This window comes from Dipteris shenzhenensis, chromosome 16 (genome assembly GCF_047967505.1).
Source record: "Dipteris shenzhenensis isolate YYH24624 ecotype China chromosome 16, Dip_SZ_1.0, whole genome shotgun sequence".
Lineage (NCBI taxonomy): Eukaryota > Viridiplantae > Streptophyta > Polypodiopsida > Gleicheniales > Dipteridaceae > Dipteris > Dipteris shenzhenensis.
Genome location: NC_141611.1, coordinates 21,775,332 through 21,799,282, shown reverse-complemented (window position 1 = coordinate 21,799,282; position 23,951 = coordinate 21,775,332). Strand labels below are relative to the sequence as shown.

Genomic DNA, 23,951 nt, shown 5'->3' with positions numbered 1-23,951 from the left:
GGGGGGTTATGCGCGGTGGCGGGGGGTGAGTGGAAGGGAGGGTAGAGGGGAGGGGAGGGTGGAGGGGAGGGGGTGAGGGCACAAGAGGAGGCGAGGGGGCTAAGGGCACAGGGTGCGGGTGGAGGGGGAAGGGGGTGAGTGCGAGGTGGGCGGGCGGAGGGGAAAGAGGGTGAGGGCATGGGGTGGGCGGGTGCTGCACGCAGGTGCCAAGAGTTGCTCCCAAGGAAGCAATTCTCTCCATAGATCATAGGGATATATATAGTTGAGGACTAGGCTGAGTTAGGGCAAGCTATATATAGCTCTAACAAGGTCACCAATGTCTCCAAAGGTCTCGTAGATCCACTCAAACCATTTGAGATAGGAGATAGGATCTCCTTCACCTAAGAGCTTAGTGATGAGCTTAGAGATTGGCTGTGTGAGGAATTAGTATCCCTCCCCATGACCACTTGTGGCATCGCCCCCCTTCCTAATGCTTGTACTAGGATCCTCATCGCCTCATCATTGAGTATTGTTAGTGGTGTGGGCAGAGGTGCTCAAGGAATTGGACCAGTGCCAAAGTTAGGTAGTCCTTGGGGTAGATTATAAACATTTGTCAACCACATAGGAATCGAGATGGATGGTCCTGGACTCGTGGGACCTAGAGTTGTCATTCGCGGTGGGCTCAGGTAAACTAGTCTTATTGGTATGGGTATGTTCACATTAGGAACTAGCTTATAAGATGGAAAGTGGGGAAAGTAGTGCTCTCAGGATCTCCCCGCCAAGGTGTAAACAGATTGGGATGAGGGGCCATTGATTGTGAAAAGGTATTATGCCCAAAGTCCATTTGATCATTCCTCATAGAACTATATGCATGGCCCTAAAGGCTCTTCACTTGATGTAGATACGAGGTTGCTTTGTGCCTTAACGACGGATACTGCAGTTGGTGGTATGTCTTACTACTTCTCAGCCATCCTATTTTGCCTAGCAAATGGGTTGATTTGCTCAAAGTTGGCTAAGTCAAACCATACCATAAGATTGAAGAATGCAAGGCTATAGTAGGGAAAGGGGTGGGGTATTGAGGCCTTGTAGAGCTAGAGTTGGGAGCCATGGAGGCTCCAAGATTTGGGTTTAAGCTAGAAGCATTGTGCAATGGGTGGATAATGATAGAAAGCCTGTGCAATATGGAAGAATACCTCAAATTCCCCAGCAAGGCACCAAAACTGTGAAGTCCAACACTGACTCACATGTCGTGGGGATCTTGGGGGAATGCCGTCAAAGCCTCTACTCTCAAAGAACTCCTTGTGGGAGCTCCGTATGTGCAAATCATCTACTTGTGTCACACAAGGCATCTACCAAATCATGTGCAAGTGATTCCACGAAGGGAGAGAATAGAGGGGAGTGAGAGGAGAGTGAGAGTATGAGAGAGAGAAGATTGAGGGAGGATGAGAGTGGCAATCATAAGACAATTTAGCAAGAAAGAGCAAGAATACTCAATGCAAGAGAATGAGGAGCTGAATCTATTCCAATCTTGCAAGTACACAATGAAGACAAAAGTCAAACCTTTGTCCTTATATACATATTCACCTTTTAAAGGGAGGGCTAACCCTTGTACTCTCATGTACCTTCTTCTCTAATTTTACAACCACTTGGGCCCACCATTCGGATCCAATGGAACTATCATCTCCTGAGTCCTACTCCTCACACTTTCTCCTACATCTCCATTTTCTTATCATGGTTCATGAACAGTTAACCGTTGTGGTGGTTAAAAATTGATGGAAGGAAAATGTACTTTGGGGATCTTTAATTCTATATGATCTTTTATATTGTCAATGGAAGGTAGAATACTTGTGGGATCGTCAATTTCCAACCACCTCTGACATAGCTCACCATCTCTGTCTAAGGGGGGACCTATTTTTCTCTTTTACTACGTTGGGGGTTGTTCCAAAAGTTAAATAAAAAATGTACTCTTTGCAAACATTGTGGTGGCTTTGCTGGACATTTAGGTGTCCGTTCCACAAGCCTACAACTGACTTTGCCCTCCCTTAATGAGAAAATACTTACTGGAAATGAACAATCACTCACAACCATATTCCACTCGGTCCCTAGCAAAAGAAATTGGGAAACAAAAACACTGCATCACACTGTATCCAGTTGATCTGTATCTCGATTGGTTTAATGGACAAAGCTCCCCATTTGTAAAAGGAAATTATCTCCATTGCTAGCATCACAAGAAAAATAAGCATTAGGGAGTGAGCAGAATATGCCTAAACAATGCTTATTGGAAACGAACAATCACGTGACTACCATTAGATACACTATTGCACTAGCACGGATGCATATTGCAATGGGGTGCGTACATATTATGAGCGGAAACCCTTGAGCGGATTATCTGAGCAACACTCAATGGAGTTATACTTGAATGAATGTTTTTTTATGGAATATCTTTTTTTAAAAACCTCAATTGACAGCGCTCATATTAGCTGCATGCATGTACCAAGGTACAAAGAGCCAAAGACATATACCCTTGGTTTGAATGCTCTCATGATGCAATTGTGTGTATTATATTTGCACATTCATTGTATTTTCTATAAGCCTCAACATGCCAACAAAATTAGGACTAGTGGCATTGTTCACTTTTAAGTAGATATGCTTATTAATACCTCCCCTCAAGCTTGTGAGATTGCCAACAATTATTTGTTTTTAGTCTTTCGAAACTCAATAGAGGGACGGATATATATTTTAACAATCAAAGATGTAATCTATGAATTCACCTAAAAATTCAAACCTAAAAATTACAACTTGCCATACATTTCCAAAACAACTATGACATGTTCATATTATTAGGTCAAAGAACATTAAAATCACATGATTCAGAAGCCATAATCTATCAATCCATAAGAAGTTAAGGTTTGCATAAGAAGGTAATGGCTATCCATCCATAAGAAACCAGGTCTACATGAGATGATAATGAAAACATGAGAAATTAAGTTTTGCATCAATCCATAAAAAGCCAGGACATGCTCTCTAGACCTCATCAGCCAAGTCATCTATGTAGTCTAGACGTCCATGATGCCTCTCCACCAACTCATAATCGAATGTGCTATCTCCTGCCATTTGGGTAGCCCCATCTTCTGCATAGCAAGGCAGAACACTAAGCTCAATTAGTCAGTATCTAACCATGCTTAAATTATACACATAGATCAAATAAATTACTCACTAATCAAGAGGTGCATCAAAGTCATAGTCTGTCTCCTCATCATCTATCATGAGGACTGCTTGATTCACACTTGTTGAAGGCCCTGCCTCTGTGAAGTTGTCTCTAAGCATGCCTTCTAAGTATCCTGTGCAAATCTCTTTGTCATTGTCCACTGCCATGCATGGACGTCCTAAGTGAATTGCTGCTTTCATCCCAGGTGCTGTACCTGCACCAAGCTCAAGCACAGAGCCTCCAATCGGACACAACAACTCCATGAACATCAACATCATGGAGCTACTCTTCTCCAACCCACCACACCACTGTCCACCCTTTCCCTCTTTTATGCACCGTACACTTGAAGGCAAGTAATGAGTGATGAAATAATTGTCCATGCACACCTTAAGGGATTGGGAAACTTTATTTGCCCTATCAAGATAGTGATGTGCCTTCTTGCCAATCCTAGAGAACAATAGGATTTGAAAGGCAGTAATCTACATAAAACATAGATTGAAAAAGTTAATGGAGAATACTAAAATACGAACAAACAAGAACATGACAATCATGTAAATAGCCAAATGACATACCTTGACACCAAAGCCAACATTATCCGCAACATCAATGCAATCTCCCATCTCCACGATCCATCTACATGTACTAACTATAAGATACCAATAGCTGAATGCAATTCACATAAACAGACATTATCAACTGTGATATATTGCTCACCTACAAGAAACCTCTAGTCTCATTTGTCTTGCCAAACGCTCAACGAATGAAGTGGATACAGGTGAACACATCACCAATGTCCATCCATAATCATCCATCACACATGAAGCAATAGCAAGTGAGCATGAGATATGCTCCTCATTTAGAATGTTCCATCCAGGGATTCCACCCTTGATTCCACTCACTATAGATCCTGTAGGAAGGTCAATCAAGCAAAAATCCACACTCCATGCAGCATTTTTTCCATTGCATGACTTCTTCATGCCACCAAGTTCATGGTAAAAATTTCTTATGATTTGAAAAGCCCCATCGTACTTGTATTGCTTAACTTCTTTTCCAAGTGATAAATAATCATACTCCCAAACTTTGTAGTTTTCTTGTGAGATACGAGTTGCAAATGATGAGAAAGTGGACAAAGGAACATAAACCATATCCGTATTACACACTTTCTTGCTAAGAAGAGACTCCTCCTTTCGTGGATCATCATCTACAATAACAAAGAACCCTAAATTAAATTTGTAGGAAGCTTCTAATCACTTTGAAACATGAAAGAAAGAGTTATAAGAAAATAGACCTGTGTTAGAAGTGCCCGTTGGTTTAGGTCTTCCACTACGTTTGTTATTTGGAGTCACATGACTTGCCTTTTGCTTTTCTACTATTGCTTTTTGCTCCTCTTCAAGCCTCTTCTTTTGTGCCTCATCCATGTTGCCCGACGAACCCGAGTTTGACTTGCACTCACCTTTTAAATGGCGATCATAAGTTTCCTTCTCTTCCTCGATACATGTTCCAGCCTTCATCTCGATCCACCAAGGGCAGTGCTTCCTTTCCCACTCCGTAAGCAATATATGACCATCCTTATGCTTATTCTCTCTAAAAATATGAGAGGTGTACATGCAATAAGTAGTAGGTGCAAGCATAATCCAAGCCTTGCAAATGGATGGTACCACCTTAAGACTCTTATTTGCAGCCAGATAATGGAGATACCTAAATGATTTTTAGATAATATAAGAGAATGCAAGGTATTACAAAGATATCTTTCCATTGAAAACGAAAGCCAAAACGCACCTGTAAACCAATCGTCTGCTGGCATTTGTAAGATCAACTTGCTTGGATGGAACAACAACAACTGTCATCAATGAAGCTAAAGGCTCAAACAAAAAAGGCCTGTGTCTCACTATAATGCCATCAAAGTATTCCAGAATAGAAGGACTGTCTGGAAGTGTAGCTGCACCCTCAATGCTTGATGATTTCATCACTTGGTCAAGCAATCGCCCAGCATCTGCCAACACATGGTCCACCCATACTTCTTTTGCAAGCCAAGGTATGAAACCATGGTCAGTCATAGGCATCCCATAACTCTCCTTTAGATTGTCATCTGCACCAAGAAGAGAAAGAATAGATAGTTGCTTTGCCTTGGAACAGGTTGCAATTGATACTTGGTAAAGCTTCTCCAAAGTGATCTTCATTGATGTATCCTCAAATGGTAAATTCCAAAGGATATTAAACCACTCCTTGCCATGGGAAGGATTGACTATTGAAAGCATCTGCCAAATAGTAAAGTTTTAGAAGAGACTTTGATACACACAACAAACCATATATTAAGGTTTTCAAAGTACAAACTAAAAATTTGCAAGTTGTAACTATAGATTTATAATTTTCAAATCATATATTATGGTTTATGAGTTGTAAAATTAGAATTTGAAAACTATAAATTCAAATTTGCAAACTATAAATTCAAATATCTGAGATATAAAACGTAGAATTTTGTGGACTACAAATTCAAATTTGTGATCTATAAATACAAAATTTGGTAAATTGAAAACTTACCCGTGTAATTTTTCTTCGATATGTTGCTCCCACAGTCTTTTTAATCTCATGAATCTTGGACTCTCTCTCATCCTTTGGCATGGAAGAATGCAATTTCTTGCATTGAGCCTCAAAATCTGATTTCCATTTCCCCTTTCAACATAAACAGATAATCTCATCATAATGTTATTGGAACACAAAGCAAAATATATAAACTAAAGAACTAATACTTATAGCAAATACCATCCTCCCAAGAATAGTTTGGGTGAGGGGATACCACACCCTTCGTCCACTTCCAACCTCTTTCTGTCTTGCCAACTCAATAGCTTTTTTCTCCTCCTCACTAAAATCCTGAGTAAAATATTGAGCATCACAGGATACGAGTGTGCTTGTGTGGTACAAATAATCCTTGAGATTAGTAACAACAATTGCATCTTCATTAAGCCTGCAACCATTGACTTAAATGGATCAAAATTGGTTTCATTTACAAGCACTTACCATCTCAAGGATTATTCAAATAATCCAACCCTCTTGCTCAATATAGTAAACATAAACAACAAGGCTTACAAGTTAAATCTTTGTAGAGCAGCAACAAGCTTAAGCTCATCCTTTGCTTCCGGTTCAATAATTTGAGCTTGCACTCTAATGTTTCTAGACTTGATATTTGTGTAAAGCTCTTCTATGCTTTCCATCCAAGATGCCGTACGATGATTTCCTTCCCACACGAAGAACATTTTGTTTGATAGAAAGCTCCATGGTGTGCCAATTATCTCTGATTCAAACTCATCATTAACTAAGCTCCAATTCTTGTCCCAACGTTCTCTTGTGACATCATCAACATCCTTGGAAGACCCATCAGGCATTTTGATAGATAGAATAAAAGATCCTTTGGTCGGAATGTATCCCTCTGTTTCAAATGCTCTTTTCAAAATGGTCAAATCATTCCTAATTTGACGCACAACTGGGTTTATGAGACAACGACACAAGGGAATTTGAGGAGGTGGAATTTCTTTAGTTACTGTAAGAAGCTCTAAAATATCTGCACCTGAAGGTCTCTCAACACACTCTGGAATGATATCCTCCACATCATCTTTAACTCCTACTTTGTTGGATGGATCATCTATATTTTTATCCTTGTTGTCCCCAGGATCCTCAATATCATTTTCAATGTCAACTTGCTCAAGCTCCTTCAGTTCATTCTTGACCTCTGACTCTTGCTTCTTCCTTTTACCACCTTTCCTTGTGATAGGACTAGACACATCACGTTTCTTTCTCTACACGTTCGAAGAACTCAATTACAAGATTTGCAAAAATGCAAAGGTGAAATGCAACTAGAAAAAGAAAAAGAAACCAAACTTACTGGAGGCATTTGTTGCACAACTTTCAATAAGCTCACCTGCACAAGAAGAAAAACAAATAAATGACATAGTGAAACCATCTTTGAAATGATTAAATGAAAAATGACAGAGTGCAACCATCTTTCAAATGATTAAATAAAAATGCCATTCATAGTTTTGCCAAAGGAAACTTCTTTTAAATGATTGAAAAAAAAGGAGTTCCTCAATACATTATTCTGATAACAAAATGCAAGTTAAGAATAAACATTTCGTGTTATGGGTGAGGCTCCCTTCAACTATAACTAGCACTGTGTGAAGAAGACAAGATCATACTTTCGCTGGCGAAACCATATCCAGAGGTATGAACCGATAGCTATTACATGTGAGCTTTACCCTGCTGCTTCGTGACCGAAGATGCGAGGAAACAAGTTTACAAGGGCCTGCGCTAGACATGAGAAACATCAACTGAAACCCTTTTTGATATCCACCACTCTTTCCAACAGTTTTGGAAATCGATTAAACGATTACAACGGCAGTAAGAACGACGAAGGTGTGGGATACCTCAGCTTCCCAGAAGAAAACATCGCTGTGGCAGAGAGATGTGTGCGTTATCTTGATTCGGACCTCTCCTGCCTGAGGCGGATCGACTTGCACATCGTCAATCACAAGAGGCTGTTTGGGTTTCCAGGCGACAGCAGCTGGAGCAAGAGGAGGGAAATATATTGTCAAATCGTGAAATGCATCTTCCTCTCAATCACCTAATAACATTCGCTCACTATGACGAAGGTCTCTCCGGCTCAATAGTCTCCTCTTTCTTCTCACAGTCACATCGAAAAGCAATCGAACATCTTTTCACGCCTTGAATTGAATCACGAGATTTTACGATGCAGGTCTCATAGGATTGTCGATCACCTATGCGCTTGCCTTGAATAACTGTTAGATTTACCTGTCGTTCCGCCAATGCATGCTTGCAATCTTCATCATATCTGTTGAACGATTGAAGTAGTACATGTCTTTGCCCAAGGAAGCGCCTGTAATAATCGAATCAAATCGGCCTCCCTCTCATTGGCCCTCCAAAGGAAACATCGTCTTAGAGAACTTGCAGGTAACTCGAGAAATAGCACAGGGAATCCATTATCCCATGTTGTCCCCCCCAGTGTCCACGGATTTCTTGAGCCCTAGTCTTCACTAGTTTCGCCAGCGAAACTAGTGAAGTGAAGACTAGTCGAAACTAGTCTTCACCTAGTTTCGCCCTATTTCACCGGCGAAACTAGATTCGGAAACTAGTTTGGAGGCGGAGATAAAGACGGAGATAAAGGTCGAGACGGAGGCTTTTGGAGGCGTTTGGAGGCGTAGGCGGAGATAAAGGTGGAGATAAAGGTGTAGGCGTAGGCAGAGATAGAGGCGTAGGCGTTTGGAGGCGTAGGTGGAGATAAAGGCGGCGGAGGAGGTGTCGTCCTAGGGCAGTCGAAACTAGTCTTGACTAGTTTCGCTGGCGAAACTAGTCTTCACTAGTTTCGCCAGCGAAACTAGTCTTCACTAGTTTCGCCAGCGAAACTAGTTTCCGAAACTACCTCACTAGTTTCGCTGGCGAAACTAGTTTCCGAAACTAGTAACTAGTTTCGCCAACGAAACTAGTCTTCACTTCTCTGCCTCTGCCTCCCCTTCTCCCTCTCCCTCTCCATTTCCCTTCGACCTTCCTCCTTCGCTAAGCCCCTTTTTCTGCCCCGTTTAGTTTCGCCAGCGCAACTATAGTTGTGAACTCCAAATGAAATGGCCTCCAATAGTGTTTCACCAGCGATGTCTTTACTTTTTCCTACCACCTTCAATCCATTAACCTTCTTTAGCTCTATTATTTCATTAGATCTAATGATGGCATCATGTCCATGATTTTTCTCTCGCAACTATTCCATCCTTTGGTATGATTGTTTTTAGAATAAAAATTAGACTAGGGATATACACCCATTTAAGGCCTCTTCGGCAAAGGTATCCTAAAGAGTAAAGTACTGACATTTTGATATTTTTCATTGCCGAAACTGTAAGAGATATAAGCAACAGCTCCCATAAACTTGAAACTTGCTAGTGTAGTGAAATTGACAAACCCTCCATCCAAGCTTCCGTCAGCACCTCCCATCCATTCTTTGAGCTAGTTGCATCTGCTAATATAGTTTCGCCAGTGAAACTAATTTGTAGTGGTTCTTTTTCGTGTGCATTAGCCTTGGAAAAATCAACCTTGAGTAACATGGCTCTTTTATGACTCCCCATCCTCTCCATCCTAGAGAAAGTTTCAATGAATGATAAATGGGGTGCCAACTTGAGTGCTTGGAACGTGGGCGGTCAGACTGAATGTTGTGAATTGATTATATGAGTAGATTCTTCTGAATTGGTAGTTACAAGGACTTGTGTGCTTGGGACGTGGCGGTGGCAATGAATGTGGTTATATTATGAGTTTGATCGTCTAGCTGATTTAGTATCAAAGAACAATGATGGCCTCTTTCTATGCTTTTGCACTACAAGTGCAGAGTTGGTCAGTATAGAGTTCGAAAGGAGACAAGTGCGTGAACTACTGTTGCTCACATGCTTGCTCACTTGTGCCTCGTTTGCTAGCAATAGATCTGAACACTGGTAGGGAGATTGTGTTCCATAAGCTCCATGGATTTTGCAATTGTGTCCAATGACAATAGGTCGAAGACACTGCAAGTTGCAACAACTAATGGTGTTGCACGCATTAGTAGGGAATACCTTCACTTAGCATTTGGACTTTCACCGAGCTCAATCTCTTTGCATCAACTACTTGATAGCAAGTGTGACGACTTGTCCTTTGAGGTTCCCTTTGTAGGTGAGGAGTCCTTGTTTCATCTTGACACTCAGTTTGGAACCACCTTCATTGTTAGAGGTCTAAAGCTTTTGACAGAAATCAGTAAGGAAGTGTCGGATAAAAAACAAGTAGATGAACAATCCGATAAGACCATGAGTTTGGTCCTCTCTTGAAAAACCTTCCTGCAAGAAGTGCACTCAAAAAAGCTATGGACATTGTAACAACAATACAAGAAGTTGATGCACTTCCAGTAAAGTATGATGGCAATATTTTGTTTGAGCTTCCCGCTTCGGACCTCCCTAACTGTGCTGAGGGGACAAAAACCAAATACGACAGCCATGTTTGGACGGATGATATAACAAGTAATATGACAGGATTTGATGGTTTAGTTAGAATTCGAAGATGTGGTGGGCATCTACAATGCAAAAACATATTTTGTCCTCACTTGGAGAGAACCAAAGAGGCCAATGAGAAGCATTGGCAAGGGAGACTTTCACGAGTGTGTCCTCAAAGATCATATGTTGGCGAAAATAGTACTCTTAAGTGTTTGCATTGTGATGCTCGTCCTTTCTGCGAGCAAGACCCAAGGGTGATACACAATTTAAGAGGTGTGTTATACACTCAGGGTATCATTTGCATCCCGTTGGTGAAGGAAGTTCTAGAGGTGCTGTGAAGGAAGTTAAGGCTAGGTTGACTAAGCTCATACAAAGAGATGGGATGGGAAGACCTAAAGCCTTGCAAAAAACATTAGCAAAAAAAATAATATTGGATGCCGTCATTCAAGATGATCCAAAAGCCATGAGTGATGCTGAATTGACATCATTACTAGAGAAGATTACTCCAACTTTGGACAAGAGAAGGTATGTGCATACTTGTCCTTTTAATGTGATTAAAAGTACTCAAGTTTTTATGAAAAATAAGTAATGGGATTTTGATGCTACATGTTCTTAACTGTAGGTCTAGAAAGTGTGTATATGATTATTTTCAGAGCATGGTGTTCCCTGGACAACTTGAATTTTCTTCATTTGAAAGATGTCATGTTTTCAAGATGTCTACCAAGGGACATGGTAGTGGTGTTGATCTAGTGAACAAGATGAGGCCAGGTGGAGAGTTAGGATCGTGCTGGGTTTGCTTTGATTTTGTCAAACGTATGCATGATTGGAATACAATGGCATGCCATGTTTATAACCCTTTTGTTCAAGAGCTACAAACTATTGCTATTGGGGATTTCAAGGTTGAGGATACAGAAGCCCAGATCCTTTTTTGGGAAATGTTAAATAGAGTCATGGAGAAGGAGGGATTCCCAAAGCCTCAATTTAAAGGGTTTATGGCTGATGAGGCACAAGCAAATTGGCGTGCAATTAGAATGGTATTCAATGGTGATGCCAATAAGGTGCTCAAAGAAAAAGAGAGATCTTGCTTATTCCATTGGGAGCAAAGCTTGGAAAACCATGCTAAGTTCCTTCCATCATTTGATCATGAGGAGTTCAAGCTAAGGTGTAGACAGTGGAAGAATGCTCCATCTCAAGAAGCTGCGGACATCGAGTTGAAAAACCTCCGTTCGTGGTTCAAGCATCATGCACATAAGAAGGACATCTCCATTTTAGAAACATGGATTGTGTGGTGGCATGCAAGAGTGGCTCATTGGGGAGAATACATTCTCAAGGTAGGTCTATTGTTATTTCATTCACAACTTTATTGTTTTTTGATTATTGGAAACTAATCTATGTTGTGGCACACATAGGGCATGGAGGGATCTGACCAGTTTTTAGTTCCTAGAGCCAACCTTGTAGAGTCAGTGCATGGAAGTTGGTTGGCATCGAATGACGGAGTGAAATATGTCACACTAAAAAATGCTTGTGAGACAGATATGACGGGTGCTTTGCTGCAAACTGCAAGATACACAGAATATCTAAAGGGACTACACTTGGGTTGTGGACCTAGTTTGGAAACTATTGGAGGTCAAGATTGTATGGGTGATTTGAAGACTGTGAGAAGGAAGCGGTCAAAATCTTTCTCAGAAGTAGTGTATGCAAATGATTCACATCGTCCAGAATACGAGTATGTAAATCAGCCAAGAAAGAGAAAACAAAATACCACACCAATCTTGAAAACAAATCAATATGTTGAAGAAGAGGTAGTACACAAGACTATGTGGGCTATAAGAAGAACTAATGCAGGTAGTGAGGTGAGATGTCAAGGATACTTAGAGGACAAAGGAATCAAATGCCACAAATTGATAGATCACAAGGGTAGGACGGGAAAGAGAGGTGTTCCTGCACCTAGCTTTTTTGGGAGAATCAACACCAAAGCAGGCATTCGAAGGCAATTGATTTGGTTTTGTGGGGATAACATGGACCACACATGGACACCATCAAATTGCATTGAAGGAAAACCACCTGAGGTGCCGAGGGAGTATTGAAAAAATATATATATTGAAGGTATCAAATTAGACTTAACTAAAGGTCCACTGCTCAGATCGCTCGTACGTTTTTGCTCGGAAAATGCTCGTCCCCTATTGCAATGCTTGCTTATCTAATGGTTTTACATAATTGTCAGCTTGACTATTGGCACTGAGCCCGCACTCAAAACCTCTGCAAAAGTATGTGTTGTAAGCTCTCATGTTAAAATAGTTCAAGTTCTAATAAATTTGGAATTGTTCTTGGATGAATCTATTCCCATAGTGAGTCGCATAATGCATTTCTCTTTATTACATGATTCATATTAAGTCTCATAAGGGCACAATGAATTCTTGAATTGACTTTTTCATGCCACAAACAATTTGATAAAATTTTTAGTGTAAAGTTCAGCAATGAAGTACTTGCCTAGCATTATGTCTCGCAAGACATTGATAAATACCTCTATGCTCATTCTCAAGTATAACACAAAGAGACGGTAATGGTTATTGAATCCAATCGTGATAAAAGGGGTTATCGAGAATGGTTGTTTATGGTATTCTTCATTCTTGTCACCTCTGCTCCCTATTCCTGTCTCGGGGGGGGGGGGGGGGCACTATGTATAAACCCTCTATATCACATGCGTTCAAGGCCTATATTTAAAGTCCCTTATTTGTAAAAAATTTCATTAATAAATTGTACCCCTTTTCTATACAAATCTGTAAATTTTTTCCAAACCTATTTTAAATAGTCCCTTATGTATATTTATTTTTGTAAATTTTAGAAATTAAAAAAATCCTTCTGTTGAACTCACGTGATAGGGTTACATATGATGAGTGACACCCTCGAGATTCCCACACTCAAGCCACCTCCCTACAAGTCATTAGGTTTCCCTCCTCTCATAGCTATTAGCTTCCCTACTCCATATTAGACACAATAGGCTAGGCTAGGCTAGCCTAAATAATGTTGTTGAGCCACATCATTCATTAGAGGTTTGACATATAAAAAAATTTTGCCCCCTTCTAGCACAGTGCACCGACGAGCTATGCTAGGAGGGGGCATTATTTTTCCTAGAGAGAAAATTTTATCCCCCTCTTAGCATGTTTTCCGATGAGCTATGCTTGTAGAGGGCATGGAGATGAAATTTTTGTGGGCTCCCTTGGCATAGTTCAATGGTGAGCTATGCTAGGAGGGGACATTTTTGTTTTCGAGCATAGCTTGTCGGTGAGCTATGGCAGGAGGGAGAGAAAAAAATTGCTCTCTAGGAAAAAGAATTTGGAGAGCTTATCCTATGATTTCTCGAATGATATGATAGGAAGGTGTGCATTTGACTTTACAAGATGCATCAAACTAGGCTGCAAATGATAGGGAATAATCTAATGCTTCTTTGGGTCGAATGGTGAATTATATCCAAATATTTCGAGAATATTTCTAGATCATCCATATTATACACATGATCCACAATGTATCATCCAAATTTTTATTTTATCAATTGTAGACCCTATATCAATGCTTTTATCGATGCATTTATTGACACTATCAAAGCCTTGCTCCAACCTAGCTTTGATGTTTATGTTAAAGTATCATGTTGTAAACAATAATCGTTGTTTATTTCAAAATCCATCAAATTCAAAAAACATTTTGACATTTTGCATTCTCTAAGTAATAAGCTACATTGAAAATTGACAATGCCACATTATTTATTTCTATAACATATATAAGTAAAATGTCAAGAAATAAAGGGTGTAACAAACTTTGACATCTCTAGTAAATCATTATTTGTGTTTTAAAAAATCCTAACTTTTGATGAAGTCAAAAATTGACAATGCCACATTATTTATTTCTATAACATATATAAGTAAAATGTCAAGAAAATAAAGGGTGTAACAAACTTTGGCATCTCTAGTAAATCATTATTTGTGTTTTAAAAAATCCTAATTTTTGAAGACTTCATCTGTCCATTTGGATATATTTGTTTTTTGGTGTTGAGATCTTCATCAAAGTTTGATTTATAGGTGATGTGCTTTTTGGGGAATTGTGATTGAATATTTCTTTAGTAGTAGTAGCAAGAGGTGTCTTCCTGGGCATGCTCCCATCTTTCTTACATCTTATGTCATTTAAAGACACCGATCTTTCACGTGCATCCTCCAAAGCATAAAGAATCTATTGTAAGAAACACCAAATATTTATGAGTTAGTCTATGAAACCATAAATTTGATAATTTGAATAAGTATGCACTAGATTGTTGAATAATGAAACCTTCAATAGAGGCAAGAATAAATGCATCCACTAATATGGATGCTTGGTAAGAATAAATGACCTTAGACTAAAAAACCCCTCAAGTTTATAAACCACTCCATCAAACTTATGACTTATTGGAGCAATTATTCTAGAGCTTCAATATATGCAATCTGAGAGAGAGAGAGAGAGAGAGAGAGAGAGAGAGGGGGGGGGGGGGGCGAGGAGGGAGGGAGGGCAAGCGAGCGAGTGAGAGAGAGAGAGAGAGAAAGAGAGAGAGAGAGAGAGAGAGAGAGAAGGGGGGAGGGAGGGAGGCAGGGAGGGAGGGAGGGCGAGCGAGATCAGAGAGAGAGAGAGAGAGAGAGAGAGAGAGGGAGGGCGAGCGAGATCACAAAGAGAGAGAGAGAGAGAGAGAGAGAGAGAGAGAGAGAGAGAGAGAGAGAGAGAGAGAGAGATTTGATTCATTGCCTGAAGAAGTCAAGAGAGAGGTGGTCTCAAGAAGGTATTACGCATTACATATAGCCTTTCAAAATGTTAAATATTCCCTCAATAGTATTGACTGCTTTGGTGCATGATATAAACATGAATGAAGGTGAGAGGGATAAATTGAATAATATGCAAGACTGGAGGTATGGCTTGCCTGATACATTGTAGGTCTCTCTGAAGGATCCTTCCTAGTACACATGCAGGCTGCTGTGACAAGGCAATGGAGCTCATAGTGATTGTATTCCAACTTGAGCCTTGGATCTAGAACATCTTTCACCACAGCAGAAAAGTCTTCCAAGATTCTTGCCTGCATAAACATCCACATATCAAAACTTGAGGCATTCACTCTTTACAAGTGTAAATTTGGGCAAGCATGTGATATCACACATAGAAGATTAATAATCACATGATGTGTATGGTATAAGGGGATGTTTTTACATGCATACTCTAAAGAATGGAGCAGGGGGTATCTAGAATATAGGAGCCTTAATCTAGGCATAAGGGGATGTTTTTACATGCATCCTCTATAGAATGGAGTGGGGGGTATTTAGAATATAGGAGCCTTAATGTATACACAAAGTAGGCCCTTTCTATAAGGGCCTCAATGCTTACACAAGCTAGGCCCCTTATGTATGAGGAGCTTTTTCCTTAAAGGGAGTCCTTACACTTCCTTAATATATAAAAGATGTGTAGTAATAGCACCAATATTGAGAACCACACAATGGAAATTGAGTTTCAAGTTTATTTTGTTGCATCAAAGTGTAATATATAAGGAGTTTAACTCTCTCTCTCTCTCTCTCTCTCTCTCTCTCTCTCTCTCCAAGATTGACAATTACAAATTAGATGCCTATAGACCATTTGATGCTTAAATCATCAAGTGCTTTCCTAAAAGAACATCCTTTAAGAACACATCTTGCTTTTTCTTAGAAATAATTCAAGCTTTTAACATCACATCTCACTGCCACATTTGTTCTCTAAAAGGAAGCTTTGCTCCGAAAAGACTTAACAAACATGCCTTACTTCTTCTCATAAATAAATTCATCTCTTAACTCTAATATAGCATGCCTTCCATTGGGACGAATATTAAAGAGTGGCCATTTTTCTTTTCTTTTCTTTTTCAAAAGAACTTGATATAAGAGCTTAATGAAGGCAATTGATAGGAGAATGTCTTGAAGAGGGATGGAGTATAGGGGCCTCAATGCAAAAGAACAGGAGCAATGCTTAACGAGTGACATCCAAGGAGGAAGATTAACGAAGGATAGCTTTCCATGCAGTTCTTTAATCTCTAGAAGACATTCTAGGGACAGCTTTCCATGGAGCTCTTTCTATAATATAATGTTTAGTATTTACCTTCTCTATGAGACAACATTGAGCTTGTGGACTCGCCGCACTCACCACCAATTTGCGCCCTGAGATCAGCTCCAACAGCAGTACTCCGAACGAATACACGTCCACCTTCTCCGTCAGCTGCCCAGTTTCTACATACTCCGGCGCCGTGTAGCTGTATATCATGTTTCATTTCCAATGTGATCTTCCAAATCTGCTTTCCATTATCACTAGGTTGTAAACTACTATCAACGCAGAGACTTTCATTCCTTACCCTGGCCTGCCCACTACAACCGTCGTTTCTGCTTCTTCTCCCTGGTATATTCGTCTTGCAACGCCAAATCCAGTGATCTGTTCAGAGGTTGACTCATCAGTGAGACACGCAATTCTCTGCACTCATATCAAGCCTTGACAACATAGCAACTAAGCTTGGTACACATACTTTAGACACCTAGGCAACTTACCACAGGCACAAAGTCGTGAGTCAAGAGAATGTTTTTTGGCCTGATATCACGGTGTACGATACAACCCTTTTGGCAATTTTCATGAAGGTAGTGCAGTCCCCTTGCAATTTGGATAGCGATTAGCCTTCTAGCTTCCCACGTCAAGACATTGGGGTTGCGGCCTGTAACATTAACATAAAGTATAGTACAAACAACGATATAATTAACTTCTTACCCTTGATGTGGTTGACGCGCATGCAGTAATCACGATAGTTAACAGAATGCCAAATAAATCCACAGGCCGGCTTGACCAATTTAAGAAAGCTTCGCTAATAGCCATGCTTCTTACATACGAAAGCGAGATTTATGAGAGAGGTGATACATTTAAGGGGTGAAATACCTGAAAGGTGCCAATCTAAGGTTCCATTGCAGATAAAGTTATACACAAGCATCGGTCTCGCGTCTTCAATACAGTACCCAACCAAAGATATCACGTTAGGGTGACGGACCGAGCTCAGCAGCTCAACTTCTGTATGATAGCCGGCATTCTGCTGGGTGCCAATCTTGACAGCGACAGTGCCGTTTCCACTTTCCAGAACTCCTTTAAACACGAAGTTCCTCTCTCCTTCCGCCAAGAACCAGTTTTGTGCAAAGTTCTTTGTAGCGGTTCTAAGCTCCGTGAATGTGAATCGTCTGGGCGGCCTCTTGGTTTGAAAAGGCTTCTGACAGACGGAACACGAGGGGGGCATCTGCTTCTGAGGAGAATGCGACTCTTCATTCATTCCCCTAATATCGTTTTTTTGACGCCGATCGGGGTTTCCCGAGTGCGATATCTGTGCATTCGATCTTAGCCTGCTAAGAGCAGTGGGTGTTCTAGTGTAGGGAATGTGAACAGACTGATCTTCCGGCGAACTGGGCATATAGAAATTGCTAGCCATTCTGCAAGTACTGGTGAACGTGACCGCGTCGATGCATGCCACTGCCGCTATATTTTTGTTACGGCTGGTGCTGCGCGATAGCTCAGTATTGGAGGACTGCGCTTTTGACTTGTAGACTAGCTTCGACATTTCGGTGGTGGAAGAAGAACCTAACACAAACGTCGGAAGGACTAGAGCTCGCTCGTTCAGCTACTCAATTTCTCCAGCAGTACACGGTTGAAAGACAGCGCGAGCTTCATGGAAGCCAGCAGATCAGGGGCTTGAAGCTCGATCTCGATCTTCGTCTCAACCTCTTGCAGCTCTCGGTCTCAATCTCAGACTACGCTCACATGGAAGCTAGAGCTTAATACTTAAATGGGCGTGGACATGAAATAATCAATGGACATTGGTTAATGGGAGAGTGATAAGCTGGAGCATGTGGAGTGAGATAGAGAGGCAGATGGAAGCTTAGCTGAAGTTGGGCTGCAGCACTGGCCGATGAAACAGGAAGCGTTCTTGTAAAGAACAACAAAATAAGAACAATACAAGGCCGGCTCTTGTATTGGACTTCTCGTCACCCTACACTAAGAGATAAAAGCAACCTTTCCTTACGGGCCCTTAGCACATTGTGAGAACCCATCCATACTCAAATGTATTTCTATCCCTCTTCCCGTCCCACCATTGCCACCACCAGTGTGAATTAGAACTAGGGATGGGTGACAACACTCGCATCATTTCAAATGTTTAGGACATGGGAACAAATGTGAATTAGAACTAGGGATGGGTGACAACACTCGCATCATTTCAAATGTTTAGGACATCGGAACAAATCCTCATGTCATCATTCCATGCTTTCTAATCCCTAACAAAGGAGATGCCATTCTCATTCAAGGTCTTGAAGCCATGGTCCAAGATGTGAGAAGATGGTCCAAGATGTCAAAAGTTGAGGCTATTCGCATCCTAGACCACCTTACACCGAGAGATAAAACCAACCACTACACTTTAGACATTCCCTTACAAAGGGTGTGAAGAAATAGAAAATGGGAAAAGTTGGTCCATGCATATTCTAATGTATTTCTATCCTATTCCCATCCCAACATCTAATAAAACTCAAAAGAACTAGGGATGGTTTATGTGGGAGAAGACACATGGCATCATTTCATATGTTTCAAAGATGGGGTAAAAGACAAATATCATCTTTGCATGCTTTCTAATCACTAAAAAAGAATATCCCATTCTCATTCTAGATCTTGAGGCCATGGTCCAAGATGGTCCAAGATGGGAGAAAACGAGGCTATTCTCATCCTAAACCCATCTTAGACTCATCTTAAACCACTTGGTCTAGGATGGGAATAATGATGACAAATAGATTCCTCTACTAAATCCATCCAAGTCCCATCCATGTGCTAAGACACTTTTCTATCACATGAGTTGGGCACTCAAAAATGTTTCAAAGCCTTGGGTTGTCTTAATACTCAATTAACCCTCTCAATCAGAACCCCAGATCTCCTTCAACTACTCGTCATTATCAATCACTTTAATATCGAAGATGACCTATCAGGTCCATAATTCTTTCCATATCATGTTACAGAATTAAGACGGCAAATGCTTCTTCCCCCTTCCCATGTCTTTGATAAAAGGAATGAATATGAAATCAGTCCTTCTCCTTTAAAAAGTTATTTCCTCGTCCTTCAACCCCCTCATGACCCTCTCTGCACCCACCCCCTTTCCCCTACCTCACATCTCTCTCTCACTCCTATGGTTGCCTGCCTAGCTCAAGGTGTGCACTATGTTTGATGCGCATTCAAGGGGTTTTTTTAAAGACTCTTGCATGTAAATTTTTTCATAAATAAAAAGACCCAGTTTTCTTATGGGGTTTTTTCAAAATAATTAAAGAAAACCCTTGTCAATGTATTAGTGTAAATCATTAACGTTTTGAATTAAAGAACCCCTTCATTTGACATCACATGGTAACTTACATATTTTTAGGTGAACCCGCCAAGCTCTCTAGCAACCTTCATGACATCTCTCACCTCTCTCCCTCAACTCTTGCAATTGCCTTTTTATCGTGACCCTCTTGGCCCTAGTCCATCACATCTCTCTCTCTCACCCCCTACGGCTTCCTCTTTAGCTATCTCTCATGGTGTGCTTCCTCCCTATTCCCCCCATCATTGCCCACCACCCCCTATTATTAGCCCCTTACTCAATACCCGGCCTCCCTCTCAATCTCTGTACAGCCCCCCTCCCCCCCCCCATCTGAGCTGGCCCCTTAGCTCTTGCTTTCCACACCCTCATGATCCTCAATCCATCCCCTCTTCTTGGTCTCTCACACAACCTCCTCTTTACCAATTTTCTCCCTCACGGCTCTTCAACACCACCTCTCTCTCTCTCTCACCTAGCACCCTCATCTCAACCTCTCATAGTTCCCTACTTTCCCCACAACCATTTGCACCAATAGCGATGGTTATTTTGATTGAAACTACATACAATTCTTTTCTTAAAAATATAAAAGCACCAAAGTAATTATCCACATAAGCTTCACGAAGAAAGAGTCATAGAAAGTGTCTTTATAAATGTCTATATAAAAGTTGACATATTACTATATTGATGCTTATATTGACTCTAATACTGATAAAACCAAAGATACTTTTGACACATATCAATGCTGAAAATTTGCAAAACAAACCTAACAAAAGGATAGTTTGGGGTTAAAGTGGCCCCACTCTACCATAATTTATGTGTGTGTGTGTGCATGTGTGTGCACATGTGTGTGTGTGTACTATGCACATGTGTGTGTGTGTGTGTATGTGTGTGTGTGTGTGTGTGTACAAGGATGTGCACATGCACCCATGCACACGTGCGTGCATGCAATGCGGCATGCATAAGTTTCTGCTGCCAATGAAAAGAGGTTTGCATTACAAAAGAAAACATACCTTATTCTTGGGGGGGGGTGTGTGTGTGTGTGTGTGTGTGTGTGTACAAGGATGTGCACATGCACCCATGCACACGCGCAAATGTATGCATAATTTTCTGCTACAAGTGAAAAGAGGTTTGCATTACAAAAGAGAACATACCTTATTCTTGATGAGATTACTTATGAGAACATACCTTATTCTTGGTGATATTACCTATGATAAGTTATAGCATACCTTGTCTTTTGTGAGATTACCTATGAAAAAGGACAATTGACAAGATATTCAAGAATAAAGATGATTACAAAATATGTTGGCTCCACCTTTCTAAGTGCCAATCCTGTAAGCAAGAGTATGAAAGTAAGGCCATATCTCTAATGCTTCAAAAATCAAGAGAGGAGAGAGAGAGAGGGTTTGGGAAGAGGGAGATTATGAGTTTGATTTGTAAGATTGGGTATTAATCTTACAAAGCCAAACTGATATTCCCCTGATCACCAACCTTTATCTCTCTTGAATTGTTCCTTAATCGAGCTCCTTTAATGTTGTTGAGTGCAAACTCTCCACCAATGAGAAGTGAGACAAGATTGGGTGAGAGCTCATGGATTATTATTATTGAGTCTAGATATAAGGAATCAATTCCTATATTTTACTCAATAAAAATCTATGTCCCCCATTCAATCTTGTCTCAGTTATCACCACTAACTTCACCTCTCCAAGTCTCTCTTGATCTCTCACCAAACCTAACTACTATTTTTGCCTCTTAGAGTTTCTCTTGATTTCTCTTCATCTCATAGGCTCAAAAATTAGGATATTGAAATCTTACTTGGTGAACATTTGATTGTCGCTTGACTCCAAGATACTTTACAAAATAACTATTATAAGATTTTTTTTACTCAAATCAAAGTAGCCAATGGCATGGGATAGAATGCAACCACCAAGATCAGCCCCTTGGAATGTTCTTTCAAGAAAAGAAAAGTTTGAAAGATACACCACTGTTGATGTCCCAAGATTTAATTCAAGTAAAACATACTTATAGCTTTGGAAAAATTAAATCTCTTGGAAATCTATTAAATTGTATCTCATTCATTGACTTGTGGGTTGACCACACCGAAGAACGTAATGTATCTCATTCAATCACTGACTACTCCCTAGGATTAAAACACTAATGTGGTAGATGCTGTCTCTGTGCCAACATGGACTTAGGTAGCATAGAATGTGTGTGTAGAGTAGTGACAAAGATTCACTTGTACTTGCATAAGGCTAGGAATAATATCTCTTAGGAATCCTCAACATGCAAGTTCTACTTGCAACTCCTACATGCGATTCCTACATGTATGTTCTACATGCGAGTTCTACATGCAACTGCTACATGCGAGTTCTACATGCAACTCCTACATGCAACATGCAACTCCTACATGCAACATGTAACTACTACATGTAACATGCAACATGCAACTTGCAACTCCTATATGCAACTTTTATATACAAGTTCCTACATGTAGATAGAGAATGTCTTACAATTCCTACATGCAGAGAGAGAAGCTCTCCAACTTGTATAAACACCCCATAATGGAATAAAGCCCGAACTCTTTAGGGCATTGTGTTGGGTTCTACTTTGGTATTCCAAGCAATTGTCTCCAAGTGTCAATGCTTCCTTGCACTCCACGTCGAAAAGCATGTCCTAACTTGCAACTCCTCTCCCCTCTCCTCCAACCTTGCAACCCATCCCATCCCTCTCCTCCTCCCCCCCTCCTCCTCTCTTCTCCTCCTCCCTCCTCCTCCTCCTTCTCCTCCCTCCCCCCTCCTCCCTTCTCCTCTCTCTTCTCCTCCTCCCTCCTCCTCCCTCTCCTCTCTCTCTCCCCCCCATGCTCTTACACCTTCTTCCTCTCCCACTCCTATGCTCCCCCGAAATCCTTAGTCCATCAACCCTTGATCTCCATGATCTACGAGGAGACAAGTTCTCCACCATGTGCTCTACCTTGAACCCTAGAATCGCCTTCTAAGCCTTGGAACCTCTTCTAAACCCTTCAACCTCCTTCTATAAACCTTAAAACCTCCTTCTAAACCCTGAACGTCCCTCTAACCCTTAAACTCCTCCTAAACCCTTCAACCCCTAATGAAGGAGAAATCCTTCATTATCCCAATCATGATGATGCACGTCCCTTTCACACATGCATGCACTATGTTTGCTTACCAGACTTAAGCCTACATCTCTTACTGGAATACAACCCGAGGTGCTAACCTACACTTATACTACAAACAATAACACCAATATATCTATAGGTGACAAAAAGCCTTGAAAACCTATATACTGAGAACACCTTGCTCTTCCTATGGAAGCTATGGGAAAGAGCCAACATTTGGCGCCGTTGCCGAGGAGACTAGCATCTCTAGTAACAAGTAAACATACACAAGTATGTGTGAAAAATGAACTACTACGAGCTTTTTCAAACATAACACTCAACGGCAAGGAGAGTAAATTTTTTTCCAACTCTAGCCAAACATATCAACCCCAAGCATCAACCTTGGGTTACTATCTTAAGAAATTTTCTTTGTTTCTTAAAAAAAAGGCCACTTGAAGAACAAATCAGGCTAGCTAATGGACACGAATGTGTAGAGTTCACAATTTCAAACATTTCAACTTTTTACAGGAAGAGCTATCAGAGCTAACCATGAAAAGTTATGGCCCGAGAAGAGTTTAGGGTTTGACCCCAACCCCACATCCATTCCTATAAAAACACACTCCACCCCCTCATTCTTCTCACGGTGAGTTATTTCGAGCCCTTCTCGTAGCGATAACCTAGCTATCCACCCACCATCCATTCACCCTCAACAATCCTGTTAAATCAAGAAAGACTTGGAGAGTATTGCAGGTGACCATCTCCTCCTCCCTTTGAATTTTCGTCAAAGTTTTTCATCCGTCAAGTTTCCACCACCACCACCCCCCCTCTCCAACTCCTTCCCCCTCTCTCCACCACCACCACCCCTCCATCCCCATCCCCATCCCCACCCCACCCCCCCACCCACCCCTTTCCCTTCCCCCCCCCCTCCACCATCCCCCCCCTCCCTTCCACCCCTCTTCCACCCCCCCTCCCTTCCATCCCCCCTCCACCATCCCCCCCCCCACCTCCCCCCCCCCCACTCACTTCCAGCCCCCTCTATCCCCCCCCCCTCCCCTTCCACCCCCTCCATACCCCCCCTCTTCCACCCCCCCTCCCCTTCCACCCCCCCTCCATCCCCCCCCTGACCTCCCCCCCCCCCCCCCCACTTCCAGCCCCCTCCATCCCCCACCCCCCCTCCCTTCCACCCCCTCCATTCCCCCCCCCTCCCTTCCACCCCCCTCCATCCCCGCCCCCCCCTCTTCCACCCCC

At 41.4% G+C, this 23,951-nt stretch overlaps 1 protein-coding gene across 1 annotated transcript; it reads right to left on the bottom strand.

The window, feature by feature from the left end:
- Nucleotides 1-2,450: 2,450 nt before the first annotated feature.
- Nucleotides 2,451-17,818, bottom strand: LOC147892688 (proline-rich receptor-like protein kinase PERK3). The gene is made up of 12 exons (XM_087386765.1): nucleotides 17,152-17,818; nucleotides 16,773-16,933; nucleotides 16,583-16,659; nucleotides 16,333-16,483; nucleotides 15,137-15,289; nucleotides 14,364-14,421; nucleotides 7,606-7,742; nucleotides 7,438-7,484; nucleotides 5,729-5,860; nucleotides 3,760-3,820; nucleotides 3,574-3,666; nucleotides 2,451-2,459 (listed from the first exon to the last, which is right to left on the bottom strand). The coding sequence occupies exons 1-12, from the start codon at nucleotides 17,816-17,818 to the stop codon at nucleotides 2,451-2,453; spliced, it is 1,746 nt and encodes a 581-aa protein (XP_087242891.1).
- Nucleotides 17,819-23,951: the final 6,133 nt, after the last annotated feature.